General features: G+C 47.4%; 1 protein-coding gene across 3 annotated transcripts in view; it reads right to left on the bottom strand.

Moving 5' to 3' along the window:
• LOC132382535 (delta-like protein 4) overlaps positions 1-5,900 on the bottom strand; it is a 43,101-nt gene extending 37,201 nt beyond the window's left edge. The window contains exons 1-5 of one of the 3 annotated variants that reach the window (XM_059952833.1): positions 5,594-5,900; positions 5,181-5,435; positions 4,376-4,433; positions 2,126-2,389; positions 35-95 (exon numbers count right to left, since the gene is read on the bottom strand). In XM_059952833.1, the coding sequence (XP_059808816.1) occupies positions 35-95; positions 2,126-2,389; positions 4,376-4,433; positions 5,181-5,435; positions 5,594-5,647 (692 nt within the window). In that variant the 5' untranslated portion in view covers positions 5,648-5,900. Of the gene's footprint in view, positions 1-34; positions 96-2,125; positions 2,390-3,490; positions 3,630-4,340; positions 4,434-5,180; positions 5,436-5,593 lie in introns of those variants that run through there. The other 2 variants (XM_059952842.1, XM_059952850.1) reach the window with 2 other exon arrangements.
• Positions 5,901-17,033: the final 11,133 nt, after the last annotated feature.

The following is a 17,033-nucleotide window of genomic DNA, read 5'->3' as shown; positions in this document are numbered from 1 at the left end:
GCCAGCTCACGCCTCCTGCCCACCAGTAACTTACTTGCACTCACCCGGTCGGTTGCAGTATCCACGCTGTGTGCTGCACCCACTTCGGCAGATTGCTGCAAGGACAGACAGGAAGGTCGGTGTTAAATCACATCTCGATCTGCGATGGCGTTATGCCTTAATATCTTCTAGAGCCTGCAACAGACCCTCAGTGATAGCTACACGTGGTATAGTCCCAGTACCAGCCTCCAGGAACACCCCACCCTGCCCCAGCTCTGACAAACACAGCTGGCAACGACGTCTTCCTCATGCCCAATCCCGAAACAGCGCCGGTGAAAAGCTGCAAGGCAAATAATAAACTACAGCCAAGGCCGGTCCTGTACCCCGCTAACACTGAATGGAAACAGAAGATTCTGGAAACACTCTGCAGGCCAGAGTTTGTGGAGATTGAAATGTTTCACGTGGCATACTCTTCACTGGAACTGATGAAGTTCAGTTGGAGATCTTTCACCTGAAATGTTAATCCTGTTATTTTTTCTCTCTCCACAGATGCTTAACCTGCTCAGTGTTTCTGGCATTATCTGTTCTTGTTTCAGATTTCTAGCTTCTGCGGTTTATAATTTGTTTTTAAATATGTACTTGCTGGTAATAAACTTCACTAAAAGGTAGTTTTAAGGATATCAGTGAAACTGTAATAGCCTGTGGTTACACAGTGTCTGTAAGAAATGCCAGTAATACCCGGGGCCACAAGTGGACCCGAGTGAGAGTACAGCCTGTGAGCAAGCGGCAATAACGCTTTGCTGTCAGCTGGAGGAGCTCGATAGGTCGGGCAGCAACTACAGAGGGAATGGAACAATCAACATTTCAGCTCGAGTCTCCATCTGGACTGAAGGAGTAGTGATACCTGGTGGAGCAGAGTTGGCAGGTGGTAGGTGGATCCGGGTGAAGAAGGGTGATAGGCAGATGGAGGAGAGGAGAGGATGGGAGGTGATGAAGGGCTGAAAGTGATGCAATATGATGGGTAAGGAATGTGGAGGTGGCATTGAGTAAGGGAGGTGGGAGGAACAGTGACGATGAAAAACGACCCCGCCCCCCAGTGACCCGAGTGTCAGTAACAGCTCGCAATCACACCTAGTGTCCTGCCCTGCTCCTCTCTCACATCCACTCCACCTCCAGTCTGAGTAATAATCCTGTAGTTCCACATTGGCAAAGGACAATATCGTTAACCAGTGCTGTGTCAGGAATACATCTGTACACCCTCTGACAGTATATTCTGTACTCAGCCACACTTGTATCACTCCACAGTCGGCATTGGCTTCTACTGCTAGTGCATTGTGGAGAGAGATAATCACAGGCGTGTAGGCAGTCGCACAGCCCCCTCCCTCTCCCTCTCCCTAGTGTTGGTCACACTCAGGAAATTGCTAGCGACCGTACCCAGCGCCAATTCAACACAGCCGTGCGTGTACTCGGGGACAGGGACAGGAACGAGGTCTGAAGATGTCCAGCACAGAGAGGGAGGCGCTCTGGACCCTGGCGCCATTTCTGCTTCGGAGACCCGAGCAAAGAAATGCACGCTGGGTGCAGGCTGAGGTGATGCCTTTTAACCAGAAGTCCAGTACTTCCAAGATCCCAACAAACAACCTACTGGGAAAAACTCAGCAGGCGAGGGAGCAGCATTCCGGATGGAAAATGGACTGTCCATGTTTTGGGTTGATATCCTCTCCAGGTTTCAGCGACTGCAGTCTCCCGTGTTTCCATGAAAAGCTGTACAATCTACCCCGTCCTGTGCCAGTCTCCGGCGACAGGGTGTTCTCGCTGGTAACAAGATGCCCTGTCACTGGGGACTAGTTGCTTGGACAGTGCCAGTATCAACACCCTGGTCTCCAGTGATAAGGCCTCTGGGCCACTCCGATACAATGAACAGTGCAGTCACACCTGAGTGAGGAGTCTTAAATCGCCCGTGCCGGAGTAACAACTCTCAGCACCCGGGCCCGCTAGTTTCAGTATGGTCTCTACCCTCATTCCCTCTTGGTGCCCTTCACTACAGCGGCCTTTCCTGAGTGGCCGAAATAATAACCCGCTCTGGCGATGTTGTCTGACCCCGTTCCCTCTCCCTCTCACCCCGTCCCCGTTCCCCCAGCCTTACGCTGTGTGCAGTACTCATTTTCCCATCCGGCCATACAGATCCGCTGCCCCTCCAGTCCGCAGGTATAATGCCCAAAGGTGTCGTTCCTGGGCCGGCAGTAATGGGAGCAGCCCTCGCCGTAGTAGTGGTGGGTGCAGACCACCCGGTACGAGTAGTGCAGCTGGGTACGGCCCATTCGCTGGACGTCCCGAGACCAGACCGTGTCCACAGGCTGGTGTCTCTGGATAGCAAAACGGCTGATCAACATCTCAGGGCTGGTTACATCTGCGCGTAGAAACAAGCGGGTTAACTCAGGACAAGCGTGCTAGCAGTTCCCGTCCTGTCCCTCAACTCGGCCAGCGGCCGGATCCCCAGGTAAACCACAATGATCAGAATTCAACCCTGGGTATCGAGCTGGGTGGCAGGCCGACTCGGCACAGTGACATGGGAATGAGAGGGACGCTCGACAGGACATTCAGACCAAAGACGCTGGTGATGATTTACCTACAAGTATTTAGGATACCGCGTCCATTCGGCCCCGATTTAACCCTAACCTAATCGCGGGACAATTTACAGTGGCCCGGCATGTCATCGGACTCTGGGAGGAAACCGAAGCACCCTGGGGCAACCCAGGCATTCCACGGGGAGACGCCGGAATTCGCCCCGATCTGCAGGAGCACGGTGTTGACATTGTCTGCGTGCCGGGAGCAGGTCAGGACAGCTGCCAGCGAGCAAGACGTGTGCTGTGCTGATCGCATTTTCTGATTTTATCTGTGCTTTATTTTGGAAACTGAAATATCACGGTATCTCCTCAAAATTAGATACTGGGTTAGAATTCTACTCAACCCGCAGATTTCGTAACCAGGATCAAAGGACGGGCGAGATGATGGCGGTGACGGGCTCGCGTCAGCGGTCACATCCCAACTAGGGGCATGGAAGAATGAACTCAGCCTCGTACTGAACTGCTGATTAGAAACATAGAAAATGGGTGCAGGAGTAGGCCATTCGGCCCTTCAAGCCTGCACCGCCATTCAGTATGATCATGGCTGATCATCCAACTCAGAACCCTGTACCTGCTTTCTCTCCATACCCCCTGATCCCTTTAGAAAATCATTTATAAAAACCCTTCCAAACCTGGAAAATACTGGACTAATAACTAATTTTCATTTTATTGGGGATGGATTTTGTGTTACGTAGAGATCAGCCTTGACACAGTAGGAGAACGGACGTCCCGGACTTGTGTTTCCAAGTGCCGAACTCTGCGGAATGAAATGTTCAGATCCGAGTTCGGGGGAAAGGGTTTTCTCCTGATGTGATCCCGGAGCGATGGGGAGGCACGCAGGCCGAGGGAGAGTGACTGCGTTGTGGGTCCGGTGAAACACACACCGGGTCGCTCAGCAGCCTGAGTGTGGCTGGAGACACAGATCCCGGCAGGGGTCCCAGGGCGACGAAGCCAGTCTGTATCCGGATTCATCTATCAGCTCGAGTGCGTTAATCCTGGAGTGAGAAGGATCCCGGAGTCATCCTGCAGTGATAGGGAGAAAAGGCCCCAGAGCATGTAGATCCCAGCATGGTGAACCCTGCAGATCCGGAGTGAAGCGGGATGATGAGCACGTCTGGAACCGGCGTGAACGGGAAAGTGGGAGGCGGGGAGGGGGGGGGGTGGACTGGAGCAATAAATCCTGAGCTCAGGGTGCAAGGGCATCTTGAAGAAACTGATATACTGACGGGATGGAGGAGGAAGACCCTGGAGACAGAAAGTTCCCCTCTGGCGAAGTGATCATGTGATTCAGTCACCAACAGACCCTGGACTGATCAAGTCAGGAGATTGCGGAGGTCCCGGTGATGGAGACGGCAGAATCCAGTAATCCCGGAATGATGGAGACAATTGATCCGAGCTAACGAAGTGCCGGCCTCTGTAACCCAACCTCTCTCTCACCAGAACAATCGAAGTCGCTTTTCCAAAAAAGGCGGCGTCGATTGCCGGAGGTGTTAAGCGCAGGAAAAAGCCGAGCGGAAGGCTTGGCAAGATTTCGCCTTTCTCACCAACATCCAGCTCAGTTTCCCACGCCAAAAATAAACGATAGGAAGTCGATTGTGTTGAAGAGTCAGGACTATGGGTCGGCGAGCGCGAACCGCAAACCTGCACAACTAGAACTTAACAGTGTTGTATTTAAACTAACGGGGAACCTCTCTACAACGCTATTTATCAATTGAACTGATTAACGGCGCGCACCTCAGTCTCGCCCCGTCTCAAACCACTCGACTTACTGGGGCTCAGCTGGCTGGAGGGAGAGTTCCAAGCTTCAACGATGAGGGAGAAAGTTCCCTGTCAAACAGAAGAGGGGGAGAGTTAGAGCTGCTACCGCATCTCTACAGTTTTCCTTTCAACGTTAACAGCGCTAATGCCACTCGGTCACGGCAACGAGCCGCCGCTGCTACCCTCGGCATCTCCAAATGCCCACCTGGTTCTCCTCTTTCCCCGGGTTAAGTTAACAAATTTCACAACACATGCCGGGGATAATAAACCCGATTCTAATCTTCTCTTTTTGTTTCTGCTAGCTGCTGAAAGTCGGTCCCTTTTATACAGTGTGTTTTCAGTAAGAGTTTAAACATCACTCTGTGCCTGTCTGTGTTTTTTTCCCTGCCTGCTTCCGGTATTTGTTCCTGTTTTTGTGTCGGTGTGAAGGTGTTTGTGCATCGGAGGGCATTTCCCTGAATCCGATTCTATATTTGCACGTTATTTCTGTTTCTGTGAGCGTGTAGGTGTCTCTATGATCGTGCTTGCGGGTATGTAGGTGCGTATATGTGTGCCTGCGTACAAATGTGTATAGGTGTGTGCATATGTACGTAGCTGTGTGCCCTTGAGGTGGAATCAAGGGTGTGAGGGCAGCCTCTCCCCTACCATTCTCTCCCTGACGTCTCCAGCACCCAGCTATTACTCCGGTATCCTCCCTGTACAATCCCCCTTCTCTCCGGTCTGCCCTGACTAGCCGGCCGGCCGGGCGTTCCTCTCTCCGCTCTGCCCTGCCCTGCCCTGGCCCGCCGTTCAATTGAACCAGGGATTGCCCCTCACCGGCCACTTGAAGGTGAAGTTCAGCCTGAGTGGGACCTGAGTGGCCGCCACCCTGAATGAGCTGCTGTCGCCCAGGAGCGGGGAGAGGACGCTTCCGTAGGTGCACGGCTCCGGGGACACCACCACTTGAAAATGCTTCAAACACACCCGAAAGAAAGTGCGGCAGTCGGGCACGCAGCGACCGCCAGACGCCAACGAGCCCCCGCCGTTCACAAATTGGTGGATCTTCAGTTCGAACGTGCCGCGGCAGGAGACCTTTAAAAAAGACAAGGCCAGGGTGAGAGAGAGAGAGAGAATGGTAGGAGGGAAGGAAAGGGGAGGGAGAGGGACACAGGGCAGGTAAGTGAGGGGCGGGGGCAAGGGCCGAGACTGAGAGAGGGGCAGGAACTGCAGTCGAGGATGGGCCGGTTTACCTGGGGAAGGAGTGAGAAAAAGAGCGCAGCGTGGACAGTGCGTAAAGCTGCCATCCCCCGTCTCTTCAAACCCTGGCTGCTTTCCTCTAGCAGTGTCCCAAAGGCAGTTAGTCCTGTACTCCTTCTGCGTTGTACCCCGGTCTGCAAAGGCTTTGGACGATCCGGACCGCACTCTGTAGGAACCTGCAAAGCAGGTAGCAATCTGCATACACCCGTTAGATCCCAGCAGCCCGTGTGTGTGGGTGGGGGTGGTGCTGTAATTGGTATGCGCGCTGGACCAGCTCCGCGAACGCAGTAGCCTTGGTCACTCTTCCGACCAGCTGCACAGTTTGAGCGCTGAGGCTCCTTTAAATATACAGACTCTGTGACCCAGGCTGTCAATCACAGGGATGAGGCGTCCCGCCCCCTTCACATGCTACATAGATTGTCAATCATGGGATGGAGGCGGAGCCTCTCCTTGACACTTGGTTACCCAGTCTGTCCATCAAAGGGACGGGACCTTCCCTTTCACAATGGCTGTTAACCAGAGGGATGGTACTCGTCCTGTGTTGTCAATCACAGGTCTGAAGGACTCTCGCCTTCTGAAGGGTTACCTAGGCTGTCAATCAGAAGAATGGAGCTGAGAACGCCCCTTTTCCATAGGTTGCCCTCACTTTTGTTGCAGGAATGCTGGAAATGCCCCCTTCCTTTGGGTTGCACACACCCTAAATCCCAAGGATGGAGCAGGTCCCCTCCCCTTTTTAATGGGTTCCCTAGGTTGTCTATCGCTATAATAGTAAGAGAAGCACACTTTCCTTTGGTTTACATGGTTGTCAATAATTAGGATGTAATAATAGATGTCCTCTTTCTCTAGGGGGCTAAAGGCCCTCCTCTTTGCATGATTAACCCTACCTGTCAATCATTAGGATGGAGCTGAGAACCTCCCCCTTTGCAGAGATTACTTTGGTAGCCATGGAGCTGAGGCTGTTCTCTTCCTGTTGGACTTTAATCATAAATCAGTGGCCAAACCTACAAGTGAGTCAGAATTGATTTTTTCCCTCTGTTCAGATTGCAGGAGCCTCTACCCACACCTGTTGGGCATAGGCCAGTGGCTTCATATCCTTCATTAACTGAAGCATTGAGAATTGAATTCACCTATAACTGAGGCTCCTAATTGGGACCCTTCTGTTTCATATTTTCTCGTAGAGCGACTGAAGTTCTATTGTTACCAATGACTTCTGCTGGACCGGTTATTGTTTTGCAAACAACTATTATCCTTTTGCCAGATGTCAACTCTTATCCTAAAGATCCAATAACATTTTTTGTTGATATTGCTGTTTAAAGTCTTGATCTAGCAGACACATTTGATCACTCAGAGATGTGAAACTTGGGCACATTAAAACAGTAAACAACTACACGTCAGATTACTGACTATTGCAGTGGAGCTCTCACACAGTTCCATCGTGGCGATGGCTACCCCCTCCATCGAGAGCTCTGTGAGGCAATGGCTCAGGAAGGAAGCAGACATCATTAAGGACTCCTGCCATTCGTGCCAGGTCCTCTTCTTGTTGCTACCCTTAGGCAGGAGGTAGAGGAGCCTGAAAACCTGCTCAACCACGGCTTCTTCTCCAGGGCTGTTGCCTTCCAGACTGACCTCAAAACTACCGAAGACTGTTTTCCTTTTATTCTCTCTCTCAATATGCATTACTGCATTGCTTATTTTGTTCTGTAAGTTCTGTATAATTTATGTTATAGCCATAGAATCATAGATAAATACAGCACAGATACAGGACCTTTGTCCCTGCTGAAACACTTAACTTGTCTGTGCCCATCAACTTGTGCTGTGACTATAACCTTCCACACCCCTACTAGCCTCGTACCGATCCAAACTATAACCTTCCATACCCCTTCTATCCTCGTACCAATCCAAACTATAACCTTCCACACCCCTACTATCCTCGTACCGATCCAAACTATAACCTTCCATACCCCTACTATCCACGTACCGAATCAAACTATAACCTTCCATACCCCTACTATCCACGTACCGAATCAAACTATAACCTTCCATACCCCTACTATCCACGTACCGAATCAAACTATAACCTTCCATACCCCTACTATCCACGTACCGAATCAAACTATAACCTTCCACACCCCTACTATCCTCGTACCGATCCAAACTATAACCTTCCACACCCCTACTATCCACGTACTGATCCAAACTATAACCTTCCATACCCCTACTATCCATGTACTGATCCAAACTATAACCTTCCATACCCCTACTATCCACGTACCGATCCAAACTATAACCTTCCATACCCCTTCTATCCTCGTACCAATCCAAACTATAACCTTCCACACCCCTACTATCCTCGTACCGATCCAAACTATAACCTTCCATACCCCTACTATCCACGTACCGAATCAAACTATAACCTTCCATACCCCTACTATCCACGTACCGAATCAAACTATAACCTTCCATACCCCTACTATCCACGTACCAAATCAAACTATAACCTTCCATACCCCTACTATCCACGTACCGAATCAAACTATAACCTTCCATAACCCTACTATCCACGTACCGAATCAAACTATAACCTTCCATACCCCTACTATCCACGTACCGATCCAAACTATAAACTTCCATACCCCTACTATCCACGTACCGATCCAAACTATAAACTTCCATACCCCTACTATCCACGTACCGATCCAAACTATTACCTTCCATACCCCTACTATCCACGAACCGATCCAAACTATTACCTTCCATACCCCTACTATCCACGTACCGATCCAAACTATTACCTTCCATACCCCTACTATCCTCGTACTGATCCAAACTATAACCTTCCATACCCCTACTATCCACGTACCGATCCAAACTATAACCTTCCATACCCCTACTATCCTCGTACCGATCCAAACTATTACCTTCCATACCCCTACTATCCACGTACCGATCCAAACTATAACCTTACATACTCCTACTATCCACGTACCGATCCAAACTATAACCTTCCATACCCCTAGTATCCACGTACTGATCCAAACTATTACCTTCCATACCCCTACTATCCACGTACCGATCCAAACTATTACCTTCCATACCCCTACTATCCACGTACCGATCCAAACTATAACCTTCCATACCCCTAGTATCCACGTACCGATCCAAACTATTACCCTCCATACCCCTACTATCCACGTACCGATCCAAACTATTACCTTCCATACCCCTACTATCCACGTACCGATCCAAACTATTACCTTCCATACCCCTACTATCCTCGTACCGAATCAAACGATAACCTTCCATACCCCTACTATCCACGTACTGATCCAAACTATAACCTTCCATACCCCTACGATCCACGTACCGATCCAAACTATAACCTTCCATATCCCTACTATCCACGTACCGATCCAAACTATAACCTTACATACTCCTACTATCCACGTTCCGATCCAAACTATAAACTTCCATACCCCTACTATCCACGTACCGATCCAAACTATAACCTTACATACTCCTACTATCCACGTACCGATCCAAACTATAACCTTCCATACCCCTAGTATCCACGTACCGATCCAAACTATTACCTTCCATACCCCTACTATCCACGTACCGATCGAAACTATAACCTTCCATACCCCTACTATCCACATACCGATCCAAACTATTACCTTCCATACCCCGACTATCCACGTACCGATCCAAACTATTACCTTCCATACCCCTACTATCCACATACCGATCCAAACTATTACCTTCCACACCCCTACTATCCACGTACCGATCCAGTCTATAATATTCCATAACCCTACTGCACGTACCGATCGAAACTATAAACTTCCATACCCCTACTATCCTCGTACCGATCCAAACTATTACCTTCCATACCCCTACTATCCACGTACTGATCCAAACTATTACCTTCCATACCCCTACTATCCACGTACCGATCCAATCTATAATATTCCATACCCCTACAATCCTTGTACCGATCCAAACTATAACCTTCCATACCCCTACGATCCTCGTACCGATCCAAACTATAACCTTCCATACCCCTACTATCCTCGTACCGATCCAAACTATACCCTTCCATACCCCTACTATCCACGTACCGATCCAAACTATAACCTTCCATACCACTACTATCCACGTACTGATCCAAACTATAACTTTCCATACCCCTACTATCCTTGTACTGATCCAAACTATAACCTTCCATACCCCTACTATCCACGTACCGATCCAAACTATAACCTTCCATACCACTACTATCCACGTACTGATCCAAACTATAACCTTCCATACCCCTACTATCCACGTACCGATCCAAACTATAACCTTGCACACCCCTACTATCCACGTACCAAATGAAACTATAACCTTCCATACCCCTACTATCCACGTACCGATCCAAAGTATAACCTTCCACACCCCTACTATCCACGTACCGAATCAAACTATAACCTTCCATACCCCTAGTATCCACGTACCGATCCAAACTATTACCTTCCATACCCCTACTATCCACGTACCGATCCAAACTATTACCTTCCATACCCCTACTATCCACGTACCGATCCAAACTATTACCTTCCATACCCCTACTATCCACGTACCGATCCAAACTATTACCTTCCACACCCCTACTATCCACGTACCAATCCAAACTATTACCTTCCATACCCCTACTATCCACGTACTGATCCAAACTATTACCTTCCATACCCCTACTATCCACGTACCGATCCAAACTATTACCTTCCATACCCCTACTATCCACGTACCGATCCAAACTATTACCTTCCATACCCCTTCTATCCACGTACCGATCCAAACTATTACCTTCCATACCCCTACTATCCACGTACCGATCCAAACTATTACCTTCCATACCCCTACTATCCTCGTACCGATCCAAACTATAACCTTCCATACCCCTACTATCCAGGTACCGATCCAAACTATTACCTTCCATACCCCTACTATCCACGTACCGATCCAAACTATTACCTTCCATACCCCTACTATCCACGTACCGATCCAAACTATAACCTTCCATACCCCTACTATCCACGTACCGATCCAAACTATTACCTTCCATACCCCTACTATCCACGTACCGATCCAAACTATTACCTTCCATACCCCTACTATCCTCGTACCGATCCAAACTATTACCTTCCATACCCCTACTATCCACGTACCGATCCAAACTATAACCTTACATACTCCTACTATCCACGTACCGATCCAAACTATAACCTTCCATACCCCTAGTATCCACGTACCGATCCAAACTATTACCTTCCATACCCCTACTATCCACGTACCGATCCAAACTATTACCTTCCATACCCCTACTATCCACGTACCGATCCAAACTATTACCTTCCATACCCCTACTATCCACGTACCGATCCAAACTATTACCTTCCACACCCCTACTATCCACGTACCGATCCAATCTATAATATTCCATAACCCTACTGCACGTACCGATCGAAACTATAGCCTTCCATACCCCTACTATCCTTGTACCGATCCAAACTATAAACTTCCATACCCCTACTATCCACGTACCGATCCAAACTATTACCTTCCATACCCCTACTATCCACGTACCGATCCAAACTATTACCTTCCATACCCCTACTATCCACGTACCGATCCAAACTATTACCTTCCATACCCCTACTATCCACGTACCGATCCAATCTATAAATTCCATAACCCTACTGCACGTACCGATCGAAACTATAACCTTCCATACTCCTACTATCCACGTACCGATCCAAACTATTACCTTCCATACCCCTACTATCCTCGTACCGAATCAAACTATAACCTTCCATACCCCTACTATCCACGTACTGATCCAAACTATAACCTTCCATACCCCTACGATCCACGTACCGATCCAAACTATAACCTTCCATATCCCTACTATCCACGTACCGATCCAAACTATAACCTTACATACTCCTACTATCCACGTACCGATCCAAACTATAAACTTCCATACCCCTACTATCCACGTACCGATCCAAACTATAACCTTACATACTCCTACTATCCACGTACCGATCCAAACTATAACCTTCCATACCCCTACTATCCACGTACCGATCCAAACTATTACCTTCCATACCCCTACTATCCACGTACCGATCCAAACTATTACCTTCCACACCCCTACTATCCACGTACCGATCCAATCTATAATATTCCATAACCCTACTGCACGTACCGATCGAAACTATAGCCTTCCATACCCCTACTATCCTTGTACCGATCCAAACTATAAACTTCCATACCCCTACTATCCACGTACCGATCCAAACTATTACCTTCCATACCCCTACTATCCACGTACCGATCCAAACTATTACCTTCCATACCCCTACTATCCACGTACCGATCCAAACTATTACCTTCCATACCCCTACTATCCACGTACCGATCCAAACTATTACCTTCCATACCCCTACTATCCACGTACCGATCCAATCTATAATATTCCATAACCCTACTGCACGTACCGATCGAAACTATAACCTTCCATACTCCTACTATCCACGTACCGATCCAAACTATTACCTTCCATACCCCTACTATCCTCGTACCGAATCAAACTATAACCTTCCATACCCCTACTATCCACGTACTGATCCAAACTATAACCTTCCATACCCCTACGATCCACGTACCGATCCAAACTATAACCTTCCATATCCCTACTATCCACGTACCGATCCAAACTATAACCTTACATACTCCTACTATCCACGTACCGATCCAAACTATAAACTTCCATACCCCTACTATCCACGTACCGATCCAAACTATAACCTTACATACTCCTACTATCCACGTACCGATCCAAACTATAACCTTCCATACCCCTAGTATCCACGTACCGATCCAAACTATTACCTTCCATACCCCTACTATCCACGTACCGATCCAAACTATTACCTTCCATACCCCTACTATCCACGTACCGATCCAAACTATTACCTTCCATACCCCTACTATCCACGTACCGATCCAAACTATTACCTTCCACACCCCTACTATCCACGTACCGATCCAATCTATAATATTCCATAACCCTACTGCACGTACCGATCGAAACTATAGCCTTCCATACCCCTACTATCCTTGTACCGATCCAAACTATAACCTTCCATACCCCTACTATCCTCGTACCGATCCAATCTATAATATTCCATAACCCTACTGCACGTACCGATCGAAACTATAGCCTTCCATACCCCTACTATCCTTGTACCGATCCAAACTATAACCTTCCATACCCCTACTATCCTCGTACCGATCCAAACTATTACCTTCCATACCCCTACTATCCACGTACCGATCCAATCTATAATATTCCATAACCCTACTGCACGTACCGATCGAAACTATAACCTTCCATACCCCTACTATCCACGTACTGATCCAAACTATAACCTTCCATACCCCTACTATCCTCGTACCGATCCAAACTATTACCTTCCATACCCCTACTATCCACGTACCGATCCAATCTATAATATTCCATAACCCTACTGCACGTACCGATCGAAACTATAACCTTCCATACCCCTACTATCCACGTACCGATCCAAATTATTACCTTCCATACCCCTACTATCCACGTACTGATCCAAACTATAACCTTCCATACCCCTACTATCCTTGTACCGATCCAAACTATAACCTTCCATACCCCTACTATCCACGTACTGATCCAAACTATAACCTTCCATACCCCTACTATCCTTGTACCGATCCAAACTATAACCTTCCATACCCCTACAATCCTCGTACCGATCCAAACTATAACCTTCCATACCCCTACTATCCTCGTACCGATCCAAACTATAACCTTCCATACCCCTACAATCCTTGTACCGATCCAAACTATAACCTTCCATACCCCTACTATCCTCGTACCGATCCAAACTATACCCTTCCATACCCCTACTATCCACGTACCGATCCAAACTATAACCTTCCATACCACTACTATCCACGTACTGATCCAAACTATAACTTTCCATACCCCTACTATCCTTGTACTGATCCAAACTATAACCTTCCATACCCCTACTATCCACGTACTGATCCAAACTATAACCTTCCATACCCCTACGATCCACGTACCGATCCAAACTATAACCTTCCATACCACTACTATCCACGTACTGATCCAAACTATAACCTTCCATACCCCTACTATCCACGTACCGATCCAAACTATAACCTTGCACACCCCTACTATCCACGTACCAAATGAAACTATAACCTTCCATACCCCTACTATCCACGTACCGATCCAAAGTATAACCTTCCACACCCCTACTATCCACGTACCGAATCAAACTATAACCTTCCATACCCCTAGTATCCACGTACCGATCCAAACTATTACCTTCCATACCCCTACTATCCACGTACCGATCCAAACTATTACCTTCCATACCCCTACTATCCACGTACCGATCCAAACTATTACCTTCCATACCCCTACTATCCACGTACCGATCCAAACTATTACCTTCCATACCCCTACTATCCACGTACCGATCCAAACTATTACATTCCATACCCCTACTATCCACGTACTGATCCAAACTATTACCTTCCATACCCCTACTATCCACGTACCGATCCAAACTATTACCTTCCATACCCCTACTATCCACGTACCGATCCAAACTATTACCTTCCATACCCCTACTATCCTCGTACCGATCCAAACTATTACCTTCCATACCCCTACTATCCTCGTACCGATCCAAACTATTACCTTCCATACCCCTACTATCCACGTACCGATCCAAACTATTACCTTCCATACCCCTACTATCCACGTACCGATCCAAACTATTACCTTCCATACCCCTACTATCCACGTACCGATCCAAACTATAACCTTACATACTCCTACTATCCACGTACCGATCCAAACTATAACCTTCCATACCCCTAGTATCCACGTACCGATCCAAACTATTACCTTCCATACACCTACTATCCACGTACCGATCCAAACTATTACCTTCCATACCCCTACTATCCACGTACCGATCCAAACTATTACCTTCCATACCCCTACTATCCACGTACCGATCCAAACTATTACCTTCCACACCCCTACTATCCACGTACTGATCCAAACTATAACCTTCCAGACCCCTACTATCCTCGTACCGATCCAAACTATAATCTTCCATACCCCTACTGCACGTACCGATCCAATCTATAATATTCCATAACCCTACTGCACGTACCGATCGAAACTATAACCTTCCATACCCCTACTATCCACATACCGATCCAAACTATAAACTTCCATACCCCTACCATCCACGTACCGATCCAAACTATTACCTTCCATACCCCTACTATCCACGTAGCGATCCAAACTATTACCTTCCATACCCCTACTATCCACGTACCGATCCAAACTATTACCTTCCATACCCCTACTATCCACGTACCGATCCAAACTATTACCTTCCATACCCCTACTATCCACGTACCGATCCAATCTATAATATTCCATAACCCTACTGCACGTACCGATCGAAACTATAACCTTCCATACCCCTACTATCCTCGTACCGATCCAAACTATTACCTTCCATACCCCTACTATCCACGTACTGATCCAAACTATTACCTTCCATACCCCTACTATCCACGTACCGATCCAATCTATAATATTCCATAACGCTACTGCACGTACCGATCGAAACTATAACCTTCCATACCCCTACTATCCTTGTACCGATCCAAACTATTACCTTCCATACCCCTACTATCCACGTACTGATCCAAACTATTACCTTCCATACCCCTACTATCCACGTACCGATCCAATCTATAATATTCCATAACGCTACTGCACGTACCGATCGAAACTATAACCTTCCATACCCCTACTATCCTTGTACCGATCCAAACTATAACCTTCCATACCCCTACTATCCTCGTACCGATCCAAACTATAACCTTCCATACCCCTACAATCCTTGTACCGATCCAAACTATAACCTTCCATACCCCTACTATCCTCGTACCGATCCAAACTATACCCTTCCATACCCCTACTATCCACGTACCGATCCAAACTATAACCTTCCATACCACTACTATCCACGTACTGATCCAAACTATAACTTTCCATACCCCTACTATCCTTGTACTGATCCAAACTATAACCTTCCATACCCCTACTATCCACGTACCGATCCAAACTATAACCTTCCATACCACTACTATCCACGTACTGATCCAAACTATAACCTTCCATACCCCTACTATCCACGTACCGATCCAAACTATAACCTTGCACACCCCTACTATCCACGTACCAAATGAAACTATAACCTTCCATACCCCTACTATCCACGTACCGATCCAAAGTATAACCTTCCACACCCCTACTATCCACGTACCGAATCAAACTATAACCTTCCATACCCCTACTATCCACGTACCGATCCAAACTATAACCTTCCATACCCTTACTATCCACGTACTGATCCAAACTATAGCCTTCCATACCCCTACTATCCACGTACCGATCCAAACTATAACCTTCCATACCCCTACTATCCACGTACCGATCCAAACTATAACCTTCCATACCACTACTATCCACGTACTGATCCAAACTATAACCTTCCATACCACTACTATCCACGTACTGATCCAAACTATAACCTTCCATACCCCTACTATCCTCGTACCGATCCAAACTATATCCTTCCATACCCCTACTATCCTCGTACCGATCCAAATTATAACCTTCCATACCACTACTATCCACGTACTGATCCAAACTATAACCTTCCATACTACTACTATCCACGTACTGATCCAAACTATAACCTTCCATACCCCTACTATCCACGTACCGATCCAAACTATAACCTTCCATACCACTACTATCCACGTACCGATCCAAACTATAACCTTCCATACCCCTACTATCCACGTACCGATCCAAACTATAACCTTCCATACCACTACTATCCACGTACTGATCCAAACTATAACCTTCCATACCCCTACTATCCACGTACCGATCCAAACTATAACCTTGCACACCCCTACTATCCACGTACCAAATGAAACTATAACCTTCCACACCCCTACTATCCACATACCGATCCAAACTATAACCTTCCATACCCCTTCTATCCACGTACCGATCCAAACTATAACCTTCCAACCCCTACTATCAACCTACCGATCCAAACTATAACCTTCCACACCCCTAGTATCCACGTACTGATCCAAACTATAACCTTCTAACCCCTACTATCCACGTACTGATCCAAACTATAACCTTCCAACCCCTACTATCAACCTACCGATCCAAACTATAACCTTCCACACCCCTACTATCCA

Source organism: Hypanus sabinus, chromosome 2 (genome assembly GCF_030144855.1).
Source record: "Hypanus sabinus isolate sHypSab1 chromosome 2, sHypSab1.hap1, whole genome shotgun sequence".
NCBI lineage: Eukaryota > Metazoa > Chordata > Chondrichthyes > Myliobatiformes > Dasyatidae > Hypanus > Hypanus sabinus.
This window is presented reverse-complemented; position numbering and strand designations above follow the sequence as displayed.